The following is a 23165-nucleotide window of genomic DNA, read 5'->3' as shown; positions in this document are numbered from 1 at the left end:
AACACAGTTTCCCAATGTCCAGTCCAGGTTTTTCACTGACCATGTGCAGATGGAAGATGCACATGCATTTCACTGGAATTTTCTGCTGAGGATTGTAACCTGGAACTAATGCACAGATCCCTTCAGGAATGCCAGCAGTCTAGAGACTTAGAAGTCACATGTGAAGTGACAGGACACATACAAAACCAGCACTGAGCTATATCCCTGTTAAATCTGATTTTGCTTCTTCCTTGTTTTGCACAGGGTTTGCTAAACTACAGCTCATCTAATCCTTGGCAGTTGAAGGAAATTCACTGAAAATGTACTTTCTCCTCCTTAAAACAAAAGGAATTATTTTATTATATAACTATTGCAAGAACTGGGGGTTAGGGATACACATAGCAGCTTTACTTCAAGCCAGTTTAAAGAAGCAAGTCATGCATCTTCCTTGCGCTGGAAAAACTTGAAACGTCACCATCCTGCTCCCTTTTCCTGCACGGCCTCTCCCTCACTGTCCTGCCCCTGAGGCTTTGCTGTCCTGTATTTGGCCCAGGGGTGGGGGGTCTCCTCTCCAGCCATAACTTTTAACCACCGGTAGTAGTAGCCACGGAAACCATCAATTTTCTCCAGGTATGGGTTTTTGTACTTATACTGCAAAGAGAAAACCAACAGAACAAGTTTCTATTAGTTGAGAGCTCACTTCAGCACCAGCCTGCAAGAGCTACAAGATGGAACAGCAATCAAGTAATCATCAGCCAGACCAGACAAACCCAAAGGAAACTCAGGCAGACATTAAATCATCATATTTATGATTCCCCTCTCTTGTTGGTGTCCTTTGTGATGCCTTCACAGCCTGGCACTCCTGGCTCCTTACCCTGTCAAATTTGGGAGGGTACCGTGCTGCGAACTCCAGCTGCCGGATGATCACTTCGTTGGGAGGCACCTGGTTATTCCTCATGTCCCGCAGGATCTCTGTGAGGTAACTGTAATCCAGACGCCTCACAGCAGCAGCAATGAGGGTGCTGTAGATGTACTTGTTGGGAGTTATTCCAGATCTCTGGAAAGAACCAATGCTACAGTTAAGTAAGTGTATCTGCTGGCTAGTGCAGGACTTGCAAAAGGAAAAGGCAGAGGCACTTCTCACACACGGAGCACAGCTCTCATCACAGGACCTGTGAAGCAGCTTGTGCAGTGCCAGCACAGGTGCAGGACAGGCTACCTGAGCTCCAGCTACTCTGGAGCTGCGCATTTGTGGGAAGAGAACAAAACCACTTGTCACAAAAGCCTCAGCAGGTCTTTAAAAGGCATTAACACTTCACTTTGCCTTTTCCTACAGCTCAGACCCCAAGCAGCAGAGAATTTTTCTTTGATTACCTTCAAATCCGAGAGCAGCTGCAGTCCGTCCTGCTGTTTGTGGCAGGCAATTGCCAAGTTACAAAATGTCTGGAGGTTAGGTGACAGTCCCCTCTTCACCAGAGCTGGCAGCACGCTCTGCAAGATAAAAGTGTTGGCATCACTTCCCAAAAATTCTTACTGTAGCTTTCCAGACAAGCAGCTCGATGTGCTAGAACAAAATCCTAAATAAATAATAAATACTAATAAATACTCAGAAATTAACCCAAGCACCACCTTGTGGGAAACAGTGTGAGATCTCAGTTTCTACTGTGGACAGAGAAATGGGTCTCAGCAAAAGAGAGGCCTGTGAACAAGGAGGTGGTGATGGGGCTGGTTCTGAGGTTTTTCTCTCACCTTTGCTCCCTCCAAGTCTCCCTGTTTACTTCTCTTCCTCATTAAAGTGTTAAAGAAGGTCACATCTACTTTTACTTTATGATCATCCAGCAGTGCCAGCAAAGAGGACTCTGAGGGGCTTTGGGGTTCCACCAGCTCAGCCAGTAACGTGAAGGTTTTAATGTTGGGTTCTGCATTGTCCTCTTTCATTTTGTTCAAGAATCCTTCCACGTCCCCCATCAGAGCCAGTCTATGGGATGGTGTGGCCACTGTCCCCAGGGAAACCACAGCTGTGTCAGCTATCCTGGAATCCAGCAAGTTGGGCAGGTTGCAGAAAGGCAGCTTTTGGCTTAGGTGTGGCTGTTTCTGTTCCATCTCATTCTGGTCTCTCCTCATCAAAGCTCCAGCCCTGCTGTGAGTGACACTGGGACTGTCAGGAGCAGCTGGTTCTGCTTCAGCCCTAGCCACATCTTTATTTTGTTGCTGGATCCATTCCTCGGGCTGCACCAAACTCTCCTGAAATAATTGCTTCTCCATAGCTTCCACATCCAGCTGGACAGCAGCACTCTCTGATCCCTTCTTCCTCTGATTTTTCACCTTTTCCTTCCACCTGCCAGGTGGCAGCTTTAGCTGAGGTGAGTTCTCAGGAGGACTGAGCAGGAGTTGAGAGGCCACAGTAGGATTGCCGATCCCACAGTCTCTGGCTGCACGCAGCATCAGGTTGTAGGTGTGACTGTCAGCCTTTATTCCCAGCTTCTTCATTTGTTGCCAAACCTGAAGAGGGGAGCATGGATATTAAATAATAGGAGCCTATCTAACAGCCTCTAAGTACATCTGTTAATGGGATCTGTGTGAGAAGGAGTGAATTTACAGCATGACAAGGACAGGAACCTTGAGCTGGAGAGCCCTGTGAGATGATCCAGGGTTATTTACCAGCATACCACATGTCCTGAGCAAAGTCTGGTTTTCAGAACTTGTCCTAGGAGGAGCTGAACTCCTCCCATTTCACCACCCCACTGCTTTCCATGTGTAACAACGTGATGAGTTACAATGCAGCAGCACTTTCCCCCCTCTCAGAACACGAGGACAAACCTGCAAGGCAAATCGGAAGCCCTGCTCGCTGTCTTTTATGCAGCTCATGAGAAGGAAGCTGAAGGTCTCAGCTGTGAGGACATGGCCCTTCTGCACAACTTCCTGCAAAGAGCAGAGAGAGCATTAAACTTCCAGGTTACCCTGTGTGGTGAAGCTCAAACACCACTCTCATCTTCTGGGGATAACTGTAACAAGTTTTGGACACACCCAGCCAGTTTTAAAGCCAAAGCTGCCTTCTTTAGATAATTAAGCTTAGAGTTTGGTACACACAGTTTCACTGTATGACAGTAAGAATCAGTGAAATATAAACACATGATCTCTAATTATCTCTGATGGAAATGAAATTAAAGCCTGATGCAACACGACAACTCCCAGGTGCTTAAACCACAGCACAGAATAGGTTTAATAGGAGAAAAGCAACCCATTTACCTTGAGTACATCCAAGCACATCTTGAGGTCTGAGCAGAGGGCACAGACCTTCAGCAGGGCGTGGTAGGTGATGAGGTTCAGCTCCTCGTTTTTGCTCTGCAGCTGCTGCCGCAGTTTCAGGGCGCTCTGCAGCCCTGAGTCCTTCCACGGAGACTCAGCACAGGCGTTGAACAGGGCTGTATAAGTGGCCTCTGTGGGGATTAACCCTCGTTTTTTCATCTAAAGGAAGAGAAGAAGGATCTGAACTGGCCTTTCTGCAAAAGGACAGCTTGAATTTTTTATCTTGTTCTTAAAGAGCTTCAGGTTAATAAGGTGTGTTTCAACACTAACACAGAGGCATTTTGGAGACAAAGTAACATGACAATACCTGAAATGCTTTTAGCTTAGAAAATACTTTGAGGGAGAAGTCAAACCTACATCATTGTAGAGCCTGAATGCCTTTTTCACGTAGCCAACCCTGCCACAACCACCAATGAGAACGGTGTAATTGCTTTCTTCTGGCTGGACACGCTCCTCCTTCAGCATCTGCACCTCAAACAGCTCCAGAGCCTCTGCCAGCTACAAGGACAAGAAAAATCCATTATGAGACAGCAAAAGAATCAACTACAACAGACATTAATATATGCAGTTGTGGGCAGATTGTAGTGCAAGTCCTACAAAGTGTGGGGTTCTTCACAAGAAAGCTGGAGAGGGTCTTTGGACAAGGGCATGTGGTAACAGGAGCAAGGGGGAGGAACAGTTTTAAGATGGCAGAAGGGAGATTTATGTAGATATTGGGAAAAAGTCCTTCCCTGTGAAGGTGGTGAGGCCCTGGCACAGGGTGCCCAGAGAAGCTGTGGCTGCTCCTGGATCGCTGGAAATATTCAAGGCCAGGTTGGACAGGGCTTGGAGCAGCCTGTGATAGGGGAAGGTGCCCTTGCCCATGGCAGAGGATAGAACTGGACAATCGTTAAGGTTGCTTCCAACCCAAACTGTTTTATTATGATTCTACAAAAAATTCGTACTTTAATTTTTTCTGTAAAGATACCAAGTGATAGACTCATCAGAGCTACATCCTCCTTCAGTGCTATTAAAAACAAGAGAAGAGCTGGGCTCAAACCTTGTCCTCTTTGATGAGGGCCTTGCACCGTAGGAAGTACCAGTATGGAGTGTTCTTAGGGCCACGTCGAGGTTTTCTTTCTGGCTCTTCTTCTCCTTCTTCTTGAAGTTTTAAATCTCGAAAGCGTGGTCTGGTTTTGTGGTAATATTTTCTAGAAGAAAATTTATCAGACAGAGTCCCGAACTCCACACCTTCATCATCATCATCATCATCCTTCTGCTCCTCGGTAGTTCCAGCGGAGCTGCCAGCACTGGTCTCTCTCGGGTCGCTACCGGTCAGTTTGCAGGAGGCCTGGGAGGAGCTGCACGTTCTCCAGCCCGGCAGCGGGCCCTGGCCTGGGGAACGAGACAGGAGCAGCGCCTGCCCGGATCCAACCCTGGAAGCTGCGCAGCGCGCCTGTAGCAGAGCGGGGGAGGCGTAGCGGCAGCAGCGGGGGATGAGGAGCCGCAAGGAGCCCATGATGTACCCGCTGTCCCCGGAAGGGGAAGGGAAAGGGAAAGGGAGAGGGAGAGGGAGAGGGAGAGGGAGAGGGAGAGGGAGAGGGACCGGGTCAGCGCCCGCACCATTCCCCCCTCACACCGCCCCCGACGCGCGGCGCCTGCGCGCACGGAAGGGGCGTATCCTGCGCGGTCTCTGATTGGCCGGAGCGCGCGCGCTGCCCGCCGGGCGGTGGTGTCCCGGCCGCTGATTGGCCGGAGCGCGCGCGCTGCCCGCCGGGCGGCCGTGCCCACCGTGGGTCCCGTCATTCCGCGGGCGGGCGGCGCGGGGCAGCCACGGGGCTGCCGCCGCCGCCTCCCCTCACTGCAGGCGCTGCCGGCGCGGAGCGGAGCGGGCCGGGCCGGGCCCGCCCGGGCCCGCCCGGCCGCCGCCACCAACACCGCCACCATTCCGCCCCTACCTTCCCGTTGCCGGCGGCCCCCAGCTGCCACCATGCAAGAGCTCATCGCCAGCGTGGACCACATCACGTTCGACCTGGAGCTGGCCGTGGAGCAGCAGCTGGGGGCACAGCCGCTCCCCTTCCCTGGCATGGACAGTGCGTGTGGGCTCTCTCCTCCGCGGGGTGTTCGGGCCGGGGCCATGGGGCCGAGGAGGGTGGGCCGGGCTGGGCAGGGCCGTGGTGCCCGAGAGGTTTCCAGGGATCTGAGCGTCTTCCTCAGGTCTTATCCGTAGATCCACCCAACTTCCGCTTTCCCCGTGAGCTTTCTGTCTTAATCCAGATGTTTTTCTTTTCTCCTTAGTGAAATTCGTAGTAACTGCCAGCCAGGCTGGAAAATTAAAGTTGAGATGTTACCGTAAATAAACATCGTTCTCCTGCACAGTACTTTGTATTTCCTTTTTCATTCCCCTTTCGTAGATGAGGCATTTGGATGGGAAGAGTAATCATCTTTAGGTCTATCCTTGGCTGACTCTAAATCTTTCCCTCCATTCTGACACAGACTCAGGAGACGTACGGTTTGCTGAATTTTTCTGACTGGGCTACAAAACTTGTGTTTAACTCCCTTGAATGTTCCCCATCATCAGAATCAGCAAGGGATAACATGCTAATGGTTGTTTCAGGCAGTTCTGGTAAAGAAGTAGAAGACTTCTAACGTCATGGCTACAAATACAGGGTTCAGGAGTTGGACTTCAATGATCCTTGTGGGTCCCATCCAGCTCAGGATATTCTGTGATATGACTGACTTAACAGCAGAGGAAAACCCAGTTGAGAACTTAAATAGCTGAAAAGCAAAACAAGCACCTCCAAGTCTGCAAATTCCCCTTGATGTCACTCAAGAAGAAAACAGATGTTTTTGAGTGCCAGTCTTTAAGAAGGAGTTCCTGCAGGAAAACAAATTCCCCAAACCAAAATGTTACTTTCCTCTTGATGCTAGTGATCAGTTTGTTTTTTTTTTTCCTAGGGAAGGACATATTGTAAAAGTTGCCACGAAGCTTTGTTAAAATAAATAATGTTTCCTTGTTCTCTCCACAGAATCGGGCGCAGCTGTCTGTGAGTTTTTTTTAAAGGCGGCATGTGGAAAAGGCAAGTTGTGTGGGATATTGGGAAAGGCAATTGTTCTCACAGGATGGGGGGGGTGAAAACAGATTTTCCAGCACTGTTTATAGTGCTCTTGTTTTGTAAAACTGAAGGGATAACCTTAGATAGAAGAGAAAACTGAAGGTTGTTGGGATATCTGCAGCATTTGGAAACAGGGGTATTTTTAAAGGGAGCTGGGAAGTAAATAGGCAAAGCTACTGTTAAAGGAAGGTGGGAACTAACCACAAGCAGACTTTCCTCTGGATCTGCCTATTAGTTGCTGTGGTTTGTAGTTGCCAGTATTAAGAGCTGGATACTTTGTTCTGAAGCTCATTAGGGGTGTCACAAGACTATTTGGGAACTCCCTGTTTTACTGTTATAACTTAAGGCTGAAATCATAGGTGGTGTCTTCTGAAACCCCTCTTGCAGAGGGGTTGCTGTTGCCCTGTGTGACACATTTTAATTGTTCTTTTTTCCCTTCTCCTTGCCCCACCCATCCTTCCACAGGAGGCATGTGCCCATTCAGACACATCAGTGGGGAAAAGACAGTTGTTTGTAAACACTGGCTACGAGGACTGTGCAAAAAGGGAGACCAGTGCGAGTTCCTGCACGAGTATGATATGACCAAGATGCCTGAGTGTTACTTCTACTCCAAATTTGGTAAGTAGCTCCTGCTTAGCCTTCCTTGCAGGTGTGAGAGTCTGAAGAAGATCCCTCCTCAGAGCATTACATTCTTCTGCGTCTGATGTTAGATTGACATTTTTCCAGATCTGCTTCACCTTATTATCCACATAAATTTGTGATGTATTGTAGATTTCTTCACTTGACTGCTTGTCCCTTGCAGGAAGAGGGGGGAAACTGCTGTTTTTATTGCTTTTTTTTTTGCCTTAAGTTCATTTTTTCTGGGTATTAGATGGTAGGCTGAGCAGCTGGTCTTTGCATGACTGATTTTGGGGAGCTGATGAGCAGCAGAGGGCATGGGTGTGCAAAACTTTTGTGCACTTGCTTTCCAGCTCTGAAGATCTGGACATAATGAGGCAACTTGGTGCCAGAAACTTACAGTCTTGTAGGTTTCCTTGGATTGAGGTTAGTGTGCAATTTGTAGTTTCTCCACACTTCTGGTGCACTAAATATTTAGGTTTTGTTACCGTGACTGCTCTTTCTAATTTAGTTCCCTCATTGTGTTCAAAAACATAAATAATCCAGTCTGGCAGAACTTGGCCCTCCAGGGGTGAGTCCTTGGAGCTCTTCATGAAGGTTAAGGCAGGCAGTGAGACTGTTTATTGTGCCTGAACTTAAAAATGTTGGTAACAATTCTGTGGGAGCTACGTGATCCAGGTAATGTTTTGAGAGTAATTTTGATCTCAAAACTGCACAATTGACTGAGAAGTGTGTTTGCCTTTGTTACAGGGGAATGCAGTAACAAGGAATGTCCGTTCTTGCACATTGACCCGGAGTCGAAGATCAAAGACTGTCCCTGGTATGACAGAGGCTTCTGTAAACACGGTATGTGCCCCCCAGAGTTGCTGTTCCTGTGGCTGGAAATCAAGGGGGGAGTGTTGCTGTTCCATCTTTGCATGATCTGCTGGGATATGGATGTATGGAATGTGAACTGAGCTTTGTGTTGCAGGTCCCCTCTGCAGACATCGGCACACTCGGAGAGTCATTTGTGTGAATTACCTGGTAGGATTCTGTCCAGAGGGGCCTGCCTGTAAATTCATGCAGTGAGTATGCTCTAGGCCTGCCCTGCAGCCTTGTCTTTCCCTTGTGGACTGGTTCATATCAAATAAGGGTGCTCCCGTGCTTCCCAATGGTTTGGAGATTTGCCAGTGTTTAGTTGGGCCAAATTTTTACTGATATGAGGATGGAGAAAGTATTTACAATGACATGTAGTTACTGGACAAGGGGGAATTGTTTCCAGCTGAAAGTGAATAGGTTTAGATTAGGCATTAGAAAAAAATTCTTCTCTGTGAGGGTGGGGAGGCCTGACACAGGGTACCCAGAGCAGCTGTGGCTGCCCCATCCTTGAAATTGTCCAGGGCCAGGTTGGATGGAGCTTGGAGCAACCTGGGATAGTGCAAAGTGTTCCTGCCTGCGGCAGGGGGGTTGGAACTGTATGAGCTTTGAGATCTCTTCCAACTCAAACCAGTCTATGATATGGGGCAGGGCCTCTCCGGGGAGTTCCCAGTAAGACTGGCATGGTGTTTAGGTGCCATCAGTGCAGTGAAATCACATAGTTTTATATTCCAGAAGGCTGAGGGATATGCTACACATATGTAAAGGGAAGTGGGGAGGGGGAGGTTTCCTGTGAGCCAGACCTAACTGGCTGAATGTTTTGTTGTTTGGAGTTACTTGAATGAGCTGATGATAAAATGTTGGCATATGATTTGAGAATCGATTTTCTTGTTTCCATCTAAACCAGTCCTCGGTTTGAACTGCCAATGGGAACCACAGAGCAACCACCACTGCCTCAGCCAACACAAACACAGCAAAAGGTACCCAGATCCCCTGCCCACCCCCCCCCCCAGCCACCCTCAAGCCTCTCCCACAATGCTTTAAAATAGAATAGGTTGTCAAGTGGTCAAAATTGGGCACCCAGGCTCTTGGGTCTGGAAGGGAGAATTAAGCAGTGAGCAACGCTGAGTGCCATTATAGTGATGAAACCCCACAATTGTTCCAGCTACACGTGGAGATCATGTCACAGAACGCTCCCACTCTACAGAGAAGCACATCATATGTGGTTGTGCAGCAGTCTGCCAGGTTTTGTAATCAGGGTGACATCCCTTCGTGATGGCAATGATATTTTAGCAGCCTAAACCTACTCTCCAAATCTGCTTTCCAGAGAAAAACAGGATCACTGGGCTTTGTAAGGCTCAGTGCTTGATTTCTTCTCTCTGGTGCTCCAGCTGGCAGAGCACCCACACACAGATTTGGAGGAAAATTGATCATTTGACATATGGGGTGCTCTTTTCCCTTCTTAACAAAACAACCACAAAGATCTTTATCCTGGATGTACTTAACCAGTCAGAACTCTTCTACCCAACAGAGGACACCCCAAGTCATTGGAGTCATGCAATCTCAAAATAACAACAGTGGGAACAGAGGACCCCGGCCGTTGGAGCAGGTCACCTGCTACAAGGTAATGCAGAGGGGAGGGTTGAGGAGGGAAAGCAAAAGGCTTTTTCACAGTGTAGAAAGGTTCATGAATTCTGAGCTCTTCTCAGTAGACATTGTGTGGTGCCTGCATACAGCTGTGGGAATTGGCCTTGAGTTCTGAGGTCGTTGCCTTGCCCGTCCTGGACTTGCTGGGACAATGACAAATTCTGTAGGACTTTGCTGTCTGTTAATAAAACAGGAAAACCCTGCCCTAAAGACTGAGACTGCTAAGCTGCACATTTCAAAATTAGAGTTAATAGTAATTTTTTTTCACATAAGCTGATTTGCTTACACTGGTGGGTGTAGATTCTCTTCTCCCATTTCCTGGAAGGTCATTGGAAGTAACAGAAATTAGGTTTGCAAAGCTTGCTCAGTATTTGAGCTGTAAATGCACCCTGTGGTGTCAAACCAACGAATGAGTTGTTTCCCTTGGTTGCTCATTGAGGAGCACCAGGAAAATTTGGACACAGTCAAGTTTCCATCTTCTTATTTTTCCACAAAAGCCCCAGTCACTAGAAAAGGACAAAGAATCTTCCTGTCCCTTTAGCCCTAACAGTTGCAACATTTTACATATCAACTCTGAGCCTTAGGTGCTTGTTTGGGTGAAAATCTCTGTGATTGGATAGGGATATTCAGTAGCTGAATCCATTTCACTGTAAACCTTTAATAGCTGCCTATACTATCTGCAAGTAAATTACAAATCTGGAGAAGGCTGTTGCACCAGATACTGGCATTTCTCTGTGTTTGAATAGCTTTAAGATGCAAAGCCATGAATCTGTGACTTTCTCAAGTTCAGAGGTGCTTTTCTCTTTTTATTCATGAATATCAGGGGAATCCCCATGGATATGGTGCCTATCACATGGAGTAGTCTGAGAAGACTCAAATGTTGAAATCCTCCTTGTGTGCTGAGGGTTCTCTCCTTTGAAGTGCCTTAGAATAACATGGCATCAGATTACTCCCAGCATAGAAGCAGCTTTTGCTCCAAGGAATGGCAGCAGCCCATAAATCCTGTCCCTTCTGACACCCTGTTTCACTTCACCTTCATCTGCCATGTGTGGAAGAGCTTCCAAATGGCAGCAGTTGCTGGGTGCTTTAAGAAAGGTCACTAAGAGGAAAAAGCTGGAACTCTGCAATAATTCCTGTCTCTCTTTCTCTTTCAGTGTGGTGAAAAAGGTCATTATGCCAACAGATGCACCAAAGGACACCTGGCCTTTCTCAGTGGACAGTGAAGTAGCAGCAGGAGGGTGCAAGGGTGCTGTTACCACTGAAAAAAGGTTTCTGCCTAGCACAATGTCTGGAGCTATTAATCAGGTTGTTTTTTTAATGCCATTACTGAAAGAACTGGTCAGAGGCTGGCTGCTGCTAAGCAACATTTTTGTAATTGTCCCCAACTCTTTTAAGTTTTAACCTTTTTAAAATCAATTTTGGCCTCTGCCTGTTTTCATTGAGCCCTTATGAAAGGTAGATCTAAAAGCCAGTAGATAAACCAAATCCTTACTGGTGCAGCACTCCATGTAAACACATGTTAGGCCAGTGTTTCTTTAAAGTATTTTCCTTCTGCCACTTCTCTTTGGAGAATCGGCAGCATTTCAGCCCTCCCTGTGGAAGCAGGAAGTCTGACTGGAAAAACTTAAAACACTTGCAATGTCTTCTCCTCAGTGAGGAAGCAGGGATTCTGCTGTCCTGTAGCTCTTCAAAAGTAAAGTCCTGTTTCCAGGTCAGCCTGGTGAGCTTGTCCTGGTGGCTGACAAAATCCCTCACGTACATCAGGCAGTAAAACCTGTGTCCACTTGCTTTGTTTCTGTGCTTCTTGCTGTACTGAAGGTTAGAAATCAATCTTCTGGGAGAGAACTGATCAAGGGGAGAATAAATTGGCACGTCTCTGGTTAGCCACAGTAAGGCACAACAATTATAGGAAAGCTGCATCTGTGCTCATTTCCCACTTGCAGAAAGGAGGGAAATGAGCACGGCTTGGAGTAGGAATAGAAGAGCCTTGTCTCAGCCCCTGTCACCCAGCTCACACTGAACAGGTCTTCCCACACTCTAGAGACCAGGAAGTGGACCTGTATATTCTTATGGAAAACTGCTTTTAAAGTGTTGGTAGAGATTCCTTCGAAGGCAGTTGTTTTTTGTTGTTTTTTTTTTTTTTTTGACCCAAACCCCATTTAGTTTGAGATGACTATTTCAGAAGGGCCAATGACAAAATGTGAATTAAAAGAAAAAAAATTACCAACAATGTGAGCCTTATTGATTCTACCCCATCTCTTCATTTGCTGCCTGCCTTTATACTTTGTTTTTATTGAACTGTACTGATAGCAAAAGCTGGCTGTGAATTTATTTTTCTTTAAGAGCAAGGTAAATGTGGCTGGATTAAGAGAAGTGACCAGAGCCTGTGTTGGTGTCAATGACTGCAGTTATTTCACTGTGGAAGTTTCGAGTCTGAAGTCACAGACCATCAGACACTTTTATAACACTCTGTGCCCCCCTCAGACTGAGCTGTGTGATGTGTATGTATTTCTCCTGGGCATGTGGAAAGGGAACTAAAGCACTCATGTCTGATCACCTTCCCCAGTGAGTTCAGGAGTTTTTGGACTTCAGTACCAGTTTTCCAACACTGAAAGCCTTCCTGTAACCACTGAAGCTCTTGGGAGATTTTTCATGTCCCCCAAGAAGTGGTTTTCACTCCCTGCTGCTCAGACAAGGATGGTTCAAGTGGGCAGCAGTACCTACAGGTGCTGCTGAGTTTGTGGGGCAGGAAGAAGCTCAGAGCTGGGGTCAAACTCACAGATACTCCTTTAAGCTGCACTTAAGAAGGAAAGTTTTCTTTATTTTGATGGATTAAAAGTCTAAAGCTTATTCCCACTCAGAATCACTTCCCAGCTTTGGCAGTGAAAGGAGGTAGAGTTTTGATGGAAACTTTGGGTTATCTGAGGCAGTGACAGAAGGAGAGTTGCAGACCTGTCTCATCTCACAGTGCTCTGCAATGATGGAAAACTGCCCAAAACACCCCCAGTCCCTGGTGACAGCTTGACTGAGAACCAGAAACACCAGCAGGGCACACATAACTCAGATATTCTTTCAAATCCGAATACATCCTCTCAGCCCCTTGTCCATAATGGCCAGGAAGAAGCAATCCAATGGTATAATTTTTTATCAAACAGGAATTGGTTGCCAACAGTTCGCTCAGTTCCTAATACAACCCAAGGAGCAGCTGCTTTCCCTCTGAATTTACCCCAAGGACAAATTTATTTGTCTCAGAAGACAAATTTATTCGCACAGTACAATTAACAACTCAATTAGGAGAGTGTCAGCTCAGGAAATGTAAAGTGTGTGCACTTTATTATTGGTCACAAGAGTACAGATTGAGTATCCATAGTTCTAATGTCTTCTGTCAGGGTAGCTGTGCCAGGAGCTGCACCTTCACCTTCTGGTGGTGTTTCAGTGGTACTTCCTCCTGCGGTCATGCTCTGCAGCAAAGCACAGCAAGTTAATTCTGTTGAACTCACAAGAAAAAAAAAAACCCACCACACCTGAAATTACAGGCAAGAAAGCACTCTGAGAAACCCTTGAGCATGTATTTTCTAGGTGCTAACAGGTCAGACAGACACCAAAGTCTGAACTGTCTTCATTGCCAAGAAAATACTCAGTAAGCATTCAAGTTTTCTACAGCTAAAAGAAGTTTGTTTGCCAACAATATTTCATTTTATTTCTATAAGCAGCAGCAGGTAATTGTTTTTATGCCTCAGGCTATCTTTCAAGCTGCCTTGCACACACTCAAACCATGGTTTTTACTTACTCACGTGACTGTAGCTCCACATGTAGCTGAGGACAATATACCCAGCCAGCACCATGGAAATACCCCCAAGGCCCCCCTTCCTCACATTGATGTATTTGTTGTAGTATCTGTTGTAACCTGTGGAAGAGGAAAATTTTTCAGAGCAGCCAGATGAGTTGTGTGTTACCCTGTGAGAGAAAGAAGTAGCCTGGATTCACAAAACTTTAGGAAATTGGCTCTAATGAAACATATGAAGGTCTCAGAAGCAAGTCTGAGAGGAGGCAACCTGTGTGTTACTTGAACAAGTTGATCCCAAGTTAAGGGACCTAAACCTTAAGAAAAAAAAAAAGAAAAAAAGCCCAACTTCTTCATTTTTTTCCCTAAATATTGGGACTTTCATGAACTCAAGCTCCTTTGGAATTAGATAACTCTTCCATTCATTATATACATACACACTTGTATTATCAAAGGCAGACAGTTGCATTTGACATTTTGTGTTTAAATCTACTTGAATTACATTTGTACCTACAGCAAACGACATTGATCCCAAGTGATCCATTAGAGCTCTGTCTCATCTTTACCATCTGTAGGGATCAACTGCCTTTTAATCATTTTTTGTTGTGATGCGAAACCCCAAGGTTTTCAGCCGACAGATTCAGGACTAAGGGTGCCCCATTTCCCTTTTACACAAGAAGGAATACTGAGAACAAACATCAGGTGGATAAAGCCCACAAGAAAAATAAATTTATAGATGGAAAAACTGCTCTGGGAAGGCAAAACTCGCCATGGAGCAGCCCCTGCGCTGTCAGACACTCCCCTGCAAGCAACATCGACTCCGGCAGCCAGGGATTCTTGTGTGCTATTTTCCCTGGCTCCGTCGGGAGAAGCAATCAGGGACCCGCATCCTTCGGGCCTCCCCGCAGCCCCCTCACCTCTTCGCATGGCCCCCAAGATGCCACCGGGGGTGAAGTCCCTCATGGCCAGCCAGGTGCCCAGCTGGCCCAGCTTCACGTCCATCAGCTTCGTGTCCTTGAGGAGAACTGCGGCAGGGAGAGAGAGAGAGCCCGGTCATCGCGGGAGCTGAAGGAGAGAAGGGAGCACCGCGGTCACCTTGATCTCCCCGCACTCACCGGGCGGCTGCGCCATCTTGATGTGCCCGGAAGGGACGGGCCGCAGGGGCTCATGGGAGGAGGGAAGGGCGGGAACGCAGACCGTGGGCGGGGCGGGGCTGCCGCCATGTTGGGCGTGTCACGGCGCCATGTTGGGCGTGTCACGGCCCCCTCAGGAGGGACCGCGGCGGTCCCGGTGACGCCTTGAGCCCTTCCTGCCTTTCCTAGGGACAGGACAAGGAGTAATGGGTATTAACTGGAAGTGAGGAAATTTTTGATTAGATATAGAGAAGTAATTCCTCCCTGTGAGGGTGGTGAGGCCCTGGCACAGGTTGCCCAGAGAAGCTGTGGCTGCCCCATCCCAGGTTGGATGGTGATTGGAGTAACGTCATCTGGTGGAAGGTGTCCCTACCCATGGAAGAGGGTTGGAACTAGGTGATCTTTAAGATTATCTAGATGATTGTTCCAATCCCTTAACATTCCATGGTTCTGTGATCTCCTCTCTGGGGGCCAATTCCCCACTGGGGGCTGCACATGCTGCCCCAGGTGCCGCAGGCACTGCCAGCCTAGTAGAGGGCTGTGCCACCTGAGGGATTTTCCCTTCATTTCCCATCCAGCGGGTCCCTTCATCAGCTGCACCGTTCCTCAGGGGACAGTAAACAACTCCTGAACATGTCCTGCAATCCCCCAGGGCAGCGCCTCACACCGTCCCACGTTACGGCATGTCAGGTGCCCTCCTTGCAGTGCCTCAGATGGTGAGGAAATACAGAAAAATTCACAAGTTGTCATCAGCATCTTCACACGTCTCCATCACCAGTCTTGCTGATGTCCCACAAATGAACCTTTTCCAGTGTGTTCCTAAGTTGCAGCTCTAACATGGCAAATGTGTGCTCACAGACAGTATATACTGCAACATAAATTGAAATTGTTGCTTATTGTACTGTAAAAAGTCCCTTTTCAGTGCCCACCAAGAACTTTTCCCTGTGGAAATACTCTGTGCTCTACTCCAGCTCTGCTGGAAGGGTGTCAAAGGTAAATAAGGAGGCTGGGTTGGGGTATACGGTGTAAATAAACCCACATAACCAGAGTGGTGGAGCAGTTAATGTGCAGATAAAGATAAATTTTACCTTCCTGAAACAGGAATTGCAGAATATTCCAAGCTGGAAGGGACCCACAAGGATCAGAGTCGAACTCCTGGCCTTGCATGGAACAGCCTGTGTGTCCCTGAGAGCATTGTCCAAACACTCCAGGAGCTCTGGCAGCCTTGGACCATTTCCTGGGGAGCCTGATCAGTGCCCCAGCACCCTCTGGGGGAAGAACCTTTTACTGATATTCCCCTTGACATTCCAGCCATTCCCTTGAATCCCATCTCTGGTCACAGAGAGTAGAGGTGGGAGCTGCCCTGGAGGAGCTGCAGCCCCTGATGAATCTCCCCCCAGTCTCCTCCAGCAGAACAAACCAAGTGACCTCAACCACTCCTTGTTTTCCTTCTCCCCTAGACCTTTCCCCATCTTCATAGCCCTCCTTTTAATTGCTTTATATCTTGTATTGTGGTGCCCAAAACTGCATCCAGAACTAGAGGTGAGACTACACCAGCTCAGAGTAAAACGAGAAAGAGCCACCCAGATTTATTTCCTTTTTCCCAGAGCCTTTCTGGGGGGTTCGGACTCACCCTGAGCGCACCTGCAGCTCAGGGTGGTGGCACCAGGTGTGACTCCAGCAGGTGTCACTCGCAGGCAGCAGCTGTGGCTGATGCTCCCCCGTGTAGTGACCTCTAGAGGTTTCAAATCCTCCCGTGCAGGTTCATAGCAGTGTCAGGGTTTGTTGTTGTTTATTGTGCTGAAGCTGAAAAGCAAAGTGCTGCAGCGCTAAACAGCGAGCAGCCGTTCCCCCGCTGCTCCTGACAGGTCAAACAGCACCCCGGGATTCCTGGATTGAAATCTCCACCCTACAGAGGACCGGTAGAGCAGATCAGAGATGAAAACTGAATTAAGGACGCTGAAAGGAGCCCACAGGGCTCCTACGTAAACACTAATCTCTGCAGCTTTTACTTCTCTTAGCTCACAGAGTCTTATTCTATACTCCTCCCTCATGCCACTGCAGGATTCTTGGAGTCTGCAGGGTTGTGTTACCTGGTATTAAATGAGGAGAGGGACTTGTGCTGTCTGAAGATATATGGAATTGTGTCACACATCAGAGGCTGGTCTCTGTGTCTAGCTTCACCTTCTATTTTACCAAAATTAATTTATTTACACTGAGTACTTCTATAACATGTAACATAACATAACACAACATAACATCATAACAACATAATAACATAAAAAGCAGAAGGAATAAATTGCTGCCTGATTTTAATTTTTTTTCTTATTAAAAGAAAGTAAGATTAGAAAAGTATAGTGTGTCTATACCACCTGAAGAGAGGATTCCAAATTTAGACCCTGCTAAATGAGTTTAAAATAGTCTTATTAAATTATCCTTTATTTTATTATTGGACTTTACTGGTAACTGTCATTTTATGGCTGAAGTGTCCCCTGATGAACTACTATGTGCCCTTTTTATTGTACTTGCAGAAAATCATGCTCCAAACTTGCTTCCCTCATTCTTGCATGGCAACCTATTGTTTTAAATACGATTACTCATGCAAGGCAGATTAATTCACCTACAGGAAGAAAGCCAGTGGTGGGGCCCTCGTTTTAAGGAGTTCCCTGCAAAGTAGAAGAGCACATAAAGCTGCTCAAACTGCTTATAGCAAGATCTGGGGAAATTTGGGTTGTTAGGGTAAGAATGGAAATCCTTAATGAGGATCCATCTCCAATGCAATTAGAGGCAGCAGTGACTCAAGCCTTGGCCTGAGCTGCCCGTGCTGGCAGGGTGAGAGGAACAGGGCTGTTCTCTTGATGCCACCTTAACCTGACCCAGCAGGAAGAGTGGAATGGTATAGATGTGCAGGAGGTTTTGCTGCACGTTTCCTGCTTTTGGCCTGCGCTGCTGGCCAAAACTCAGGGTCTTGTTGGTTGATCCAGATGGGAGGATCTGTGACTAGGATGTTTCTGATGTGTTTCTGTTTGCTTACAAGAATTCTCGCAGCCCTTCTTTCCTGACCACAGAAGATTGAGAGCCACACATTGAGAGCCAGTTACCTTGCTTAGAGTTCCAGATCTGCTCCAGGCAGCAATGTGGCCCCAAATCCTTGAATTCAGTCCAGGTCTTATATCAATGATTGTTCAGGCTCTTTGAAGTTCCAGTTCTCTGCTTGTTTCCATACTCTGTCTTTCTGTCTCTTCCTCCACCTGAACCACAGTATCCACACGTAACCTTTTTTTCTTTTTAGTATCCTACTCCAAGCAGTCCTCCCAGAGCCTTCAGGTTCTTAAGCAATCTTGTATTGTGGGTGGCAATAAACTTAATGTCTCCTTCAGCTACCCTAAATAAAGGAATGCAGTTAAACCTACCAATTTCAAGAAGGTTTAGCCCAACCTCTAAAAATAAAAGCCTAATGGAGTGTTGCCCTGAGGTTTTCGTCTTAGTGAAGACCTCTGTAGAAAATGCTGTGAAGTTTGTAAATAATGGCATAGAAATAATAGAAGTAGGAATAGAAATAAAGTCAAAAAACACAGAGTATTTTGCAAAAGACGTCAGTGGATACAAAAGAGATTTCCTTTCTCCACTAACAAGGGTAACACATAATTTTGCAGCTTTTAGTCCAAAGATTCAGTTGTGGCCCAGAAAGTTAAGCTCACACTTCATCTGAGCTGCTGAAAAGGAGAAGTAAAAAGCAGAACAGCCTCCATCAGGATTTGGGATAATTTTTCCTGTTCCGTGTGCCACTCTTTGAAGACTCAGGGTCTCACTTGGGTGGTCAGTGGTCCTGTAGGAATACACAGACACAGTGTTTGCAGGTGTGAGGTAGCACAGAGTGACCTTCAAGAAGGTCAAGAAATGAGGATTTACCTAAATGATCCCGTGCCCACTGAAACTGATGACAAAGCACCCAGTGCTTTTAATAAAGGATCAAACCTTCAGTGGTTTGTGGACCAGATATGGTTCTGAAACATGTGGTTTGGCACAGGATGCCTCTTGGCTCCAAAGCACTCATTTCAATCTGATGAATTCCCACTAGCACAGGTTAAGGAGCTGCAGCCATTGAGGAGAAAGAGAAATCATGGGCTACCAGCTCTTGAAGAAGCTCAACAGAGAGATGCACATTTTATCAGCCAGTAATTTGGAGAAAAGTTATGGCCCCAGGTTGCTTCATCGAGTCAATTATTTTTTAATTGTATGAACAGTCTGGTGTGGTGAGAGCAGAGCAGCTGCTGAGGTCTCAGCATCGTTCATCTAAAATTGTGCTTGCAGTGGAAACCAGACTCCAGTGTTGAATAGGATAAGAGAAGGGTGTGGAGTTTGAAATCTCTTCCATGGCCAGACTTCCTCAGGAAAATGGTGAATTGCCTTGCAGAGATAATAATACCTAGGGACTGACATGGCAAAACCAGTTGAGAGAATGAACCTGTGATTACAAGCAGATTGCTTGCTCTGTGTTATTACAGAGCCATTTTCCTTCATCAACCTCAAAACACTTTGCAGAGGAGATCACTTAACAATGATTAATAGTTTAGCATGTATATAGTTCTTTTCTCCTTTGCAGCACTTGAGTGTTGATGCATCTTCATGCTCCTCTGATAAAACGTATATGTTAATGTTATGATTACCTTTTTAAGTGGTAAAATTTGAGCCCTGGGTTTAGGAGTGGGGAGGGGGAATTCCTCCCTCCTCCTTTGGTCCCATCTTGCTGGCCTTTGCTTGTATCTGGTGTCAGTTGCAAAAGTATCTTATTTTATAAGTCTTTGATCAGCCTGGTGGTTAGCTAAATATATACCTGTGGGGAGATAATTACATGCTATCAGTAGTAAAGTGTACTAAAATAATGTACGTTAATTAAAACACTTGCAAAACCAAAGCAGGAATTTTTACAGAGATAAATCTGCTGCAGCAACAGCTGTATTTGAGGCTGCTTCCCAGAGACAAGCATGAAAATGAAAACAGGGACCAGTAAAACCCAATTTCTTCATACTAAAAAGAGGCAAGACATACCCACCGGAATGGCATGGTGGTATCAGTCCAGAAGGGCAGGGTGATCTGCCTTCATTAGTGGGGAAAATTGGTGTAATAAATTCCATCTTATCCACGTGTCTGCTTGGCTAAGTGTGAGTGGCCCAGAAGGAGGGATGTACAAATGGGCCTCATATTATCAGGGGAGGATTTGGAGACTAATTAAATGATGTGACAGAGGTTTAAAATGAATCACCTTGTTACCATCTCTGAATCCACTGTCAGGTCCTCCAGCACAGTCTTTGTACTTCTCTCTTCTCACATTTATGTCTGATGAAAATGAATGTGGAAATTGTCTCTCTGACCTTCCCAGCTGAAGCAGCTGAGGCTGCTCTCCCTCTCCTACCTTGTTTCTTGGAAGAAGCTCAGCTGGTGTCATTGAGCCTTACTCAGACCAAAGACACTGGTGACTTTGGGACACTATTATCTCCTGTTGAAACAACATGTTATTTCCTGCAGATCCCAGACCACAGCCAGTCTCAACGCAGCACATCTTCCCATTGAGAACTGGAAGGGTTTGTATCCCGGGCTTTCTCTTCCTGAAAGCTGCAGTCACTTCCCCTGAGACAGCAAGGAGACATGAAGCTGAATCAAGTGCCAAGGAGCCAAGAGGAGCAGCTGTGCCAGTGAGACCTCAGCTTGTACCAGTGGGTGAGCTGAGTGTCTTCTTGGAAGACACAAAGGAATCAGAAGGTTTGTAGGGTTGCAGTGGGAGAGCCACAGCTCAGCCCCCACCAGCCAGTTGTGTCTCACCACAAGTTGCCCAGGCCTTCCAGTATGGTACTTGCACATCTGGAGGGTTAGATGAAGGCTGCTTCTCTAATCCATACATGCAGCTGCCATTGGATTCGTGGCTGTGTTGGTCACTGGTGAATGAGTTGGTGCTGCTCCATCTATCCCCCCCGTGTGTTTGTTTGCATCATTCTCTTCCGAGACATATTCCTGTAGTTTTGTTGTCATACCTTCTCACAAAAGCGATCCTTTGCATTCCCTCTCCAACCTGCACCAGATAAAATTCTAGCTGTTTCCTAGGCAGTGAAAGTGGCACAACAGATTTGTCTAATCAGGCTTGCCCCATGGTCATGTTATCCTATATGCTCCTAAAGCTGGGGTGAGAGGGAGATTCCTCTCTAAAGATCACCTAAAAGTCGGGTGGGATTTCAGCCATGAGACTCTGACATTCAAGCAGGGCACGTGGCCACCCTCCTTCCCTCTGCTCTGCAGTGTATACTAAGAGGGATCACAGGAGACCAGGACAGGGGAGCCAAGCAGCAGCAGGAAGCATTTAAATGTATTTCATTTCAGGGTGACCTTTAACAGGTGTGGATTTGCGGATGGGGAGGGTAGAGGGAAGTAAGCGAGGGATTAAAGGGACTTTACCCTCCCTCCACTTTAAGCCCCAGCTTGCACAACATTCCAGGACTGTGAGATGCAATTTGTAGCTCTGTGGCTTTATATCTTCTGCCTGCTGGGTTCTGGACCCTGGCTGCCCCTGGGTTTTAGAACTGCTGGGCATTCAGTGGAAGGCATTGTGCTGCCAGGTGCCTCAGATACAAACCTGGGGAGCGGCGTGGGGGTGAAAAATCCACCTCTTCTCTGGAAGAATTGGCATTTAACTTTTAGTGGAAGTGCACGGTTCGGGCAAACACAAGGTGTGTGATATATTCTCTGGGTGACTTTGTCTGGAGATGTTCTCTTCTTGATCCAGTGCTGCTGTGTGCTGTTGAAAAGCTGCTTTCCTCTAACCCAGCGCCTGCTGCAGTTCAGTGATGGATTAAAGCAACTCTTCGTTTTCCTTATCCCTCTCTGGGGGGAGTTGTAAAGTTTAATTAATTACATTTTGTAAAACATGATGAGATTCTTGGATGATAAATGCTACACAAATGTAGAGTATTTTTTGAACGAGCGGTGTATGACGGTTGCAACAAAATGCTTGTTTAATCAAATTGATCTGAGCTGCAAAAAAAAATCCTCACCCTGCTGCTATCAAACAGGAATCAAGTACTCTGTCTTTCATGGGCTATTGGTTTTGAGGATCCCAAGGCATTTTTCAAAACTTTAGCAAAATAAAAAAGGCAAGGAGCGTATTTGTGTCTCTATATTTTATAGATCTTTCCCTTTATGTGTGCAGTTTAGATTATGTAACAAACCACTTGGCAACAGGGAAAGATCAGAATGGTGTGGTTGGATGTCATGGCTGTGTGGCATGGTGTGTGTACCTGCTCCAGTATTACTGGGCCTCATCAGGCCCCACACTTCTGGCACTGTATATTTTGTGTTTTAGATGTTTTTCAGTGGTACTCATGTGAAATCATGCAGGCTGCAGCATCTCTGGTTCTCTGTCCTAAGCAAACCAGGATAAAATGAAGCCTGGGAATGTTGATTTTCATTGCACGCACAATGTGAACCTTCCCAGGGAACCAATAGTTTTCATGCTGGAAACTGCAGCCTGGTGTAAGGACAAGCAGGGTGCCATTTCTTTTTCTGGTATTCAGTCAGGAAAAGAAAGAATAATTTCTCAAGCTAAATGACCAGCATTGGGCCACTCAGTGGGTGGAACTTCAGCCATACACTTCTTGTGGAAAGGGCCTTCTGTTACTGGAATGCTGAAGTGTCAGGTCACCAGTGAACAGAGGAGATATGACTTGAAGCAGGATTTAGAGCACAGCCTGGAAGAAGCAATCTGTGATGACCAGCCCTATCCCACAGCCTTTGGGATCCAGGGATGCTCCCAGCAGAGGTTACTATGGCTTCTGGCACTGGTCTTGTGAGACTGAAGTGATGGCAGCAGCGAGGTCCTCTGTATTTCATCCCCACTGCAATTTCCTTAAAGCTGCTGCTTTCCAAAATTTGCCTTTTCTGGACCTTTTATAATCTCTGCTGCTTTTGGCCAGATGGATTTTTCCTTAAGGGGAGAAGAACAGGAGGAGAATGGCCTTGATATAGATATTGTCTGGCTGTGCTGGGAAGGAAAGCGAAGACAGAAGAAATGAGCTGTTGAACCCATGGTGTTATGAGAGGGATGAGTGAGACATTTTAGGGAATAACCAACCAATCAGCCAATCTAACAAGCAATTTGTCTTTCCTCATTAAAAGGCAACACCATAGTGGGAGAAATGTAGAGCCATTCTTCAGAAGATTTATTGCCCTGTAGCATCTGCGCGAGAAAACTCTAAGTGCTGAGTAGAGCAGGAAATTGGAAGTAGATTGCACAACTTGCAATTCAACAAAGATCTTGGATCTTCTGTGGAAAGATAGTGCTGGGATTTCAGAGCTGGCTCTAGCTTGTAAGGCTTATTCAGTCCTGGGAGAGGAACCAGGGCATGTATGGTTAAAGGTGGTGGAGGCTTTCTTATTTACTGGTCTAGGTAATAAGAGCATCCTGGAGTGCTGCTTTAACCAGAACAGATGGAAATACTTCCCAGTGCTGTGATGGATCTAACTGTGCCTATGATTCGTGAACCAAATACACTGATATAAGCTACTGGAGTTCACTGGACCTCTGACAAGACAGGGGTGCTTGTGTTCCCTGCTGTGAACATATCTCTTTACAGCCCTCTGTATGTACAGCATTTTCTCAGAAACCAGCCTCAGGGACAATTATACATTAATAGCTACTTCTTTCAGAAGCAGCCAGCCCTGCTCCTGAGAAACAGCTATTTTCAGGCAGTCTTG

The 23165-nt window shown here is 46.6% G+C and overlaps 3 protein-coding genes across 5 annotated transcripts; 1 reads left to right on the top strand and 2 right to left on the bottom strand.

Annotated features, from left to right (window-relative positions):
- Positions 1–248: 248 nt before the first annotated feature.
- Positions 249–4786, bottom strand: PTCD1 (pentatricopeptide repeat domain 1). The gene is made up of 8 exons (XM_062503958.1): positions 4328–4786; positions 3646–3786; positions 3229–3447; positions 2800–2901; positions 1729–2481; positions 1354–1470; positions 854–1036; positions 249–630 (listed from the first exon to the last, which is right to left on the bottom strand). The coding sequence occupies exons 1-8, from the start codon at positions 4784–4786 to the stop codon at positions 451–453; spliced, it is 2154 nt and encodes a 717-aa protein (XP_062359942.1). The 3' UTR covers positions 249–450.
- Positions 4787–5101: 315 nt separating this feature from the next.
- CPSF4 (cleavage and polyadenylation specific factor 4) lies at positions 5102–10862 on the top strand. 3 transcript variants are annotated; one of them, XM_062503961.1, is made up of 8 exons: positions 5102–5360; positions 6297–6347; positions 6849–7001; positions 7752–7847; positions 7972–8065; positions 8764–8828; positions 9377–9480; positions 10658–10862. In XM_062503961.1, the coding sequence occupies exons 1-8, from the start codon at positions 5258–5260 to the stop codon at positions 10724–10726; spliced, it is 735 nt and encodes a 244-aa protein (XP_062359945.1). In that variant the 5' UTR covers positions 5102–5257; the 3' UTR covers positions 10727–10862. The 3 variants fall into 3 exon arrangements, with proteins under 3 accessions (XP_062359945.1, XP_062359944.1, XP_062359943.1); XM_062503960.1 differs by having other exon boundaries at positions 8764–8836; positions 9388–9480; XM_062503959.1 differs by having other exon boundaries at positions 8764–8856; positions 9333–9480.
- A 1947-nt stretch (positions 10863–12809) lies between these two features.
- Positions 12810–14434, bottom strand: ATP5MF (ATP synthase membrane subunit f). The gene is made up of 4 exons (XM_062503963.1): positions 14403–14434; positions 14205–14312; positions 13294–13410; positions 12810–12964 (listed from the first exon to the last, which is right to left on the bottom strand). Exons 1-4 carry the CDS (start codon positions 14416–14418, stop codon positions 12936–12938), a joined length of 270 nt encoding a protein of 89 aa, XP_062359947.1. The 5' UTR covers positions 14419–14434; the 3' UTR covers positions 12810–12935.
- Positions 14435–23165: the final 8731 nt, after the last annotated feature.

This window comes from Cinclus cinclus, chromosome 16 (genome assembly GCF_963662255.1).
Source record: "Cinclus cinclus chromosome 16, bCinCin1.1, whole genome shotgun sequence".
Taxonomy (NCBI): domain Eukaryota; kingdom Metazoa; phylum Chordata; class Aves; order Passeriformes; family Cinclidae; genus Cinclus; species Cinclus cinclus.
Note: the sequence above shows the minus strand (reverse complement) of the source record. Positions and strands in the feature narration are given on the sequence as shown.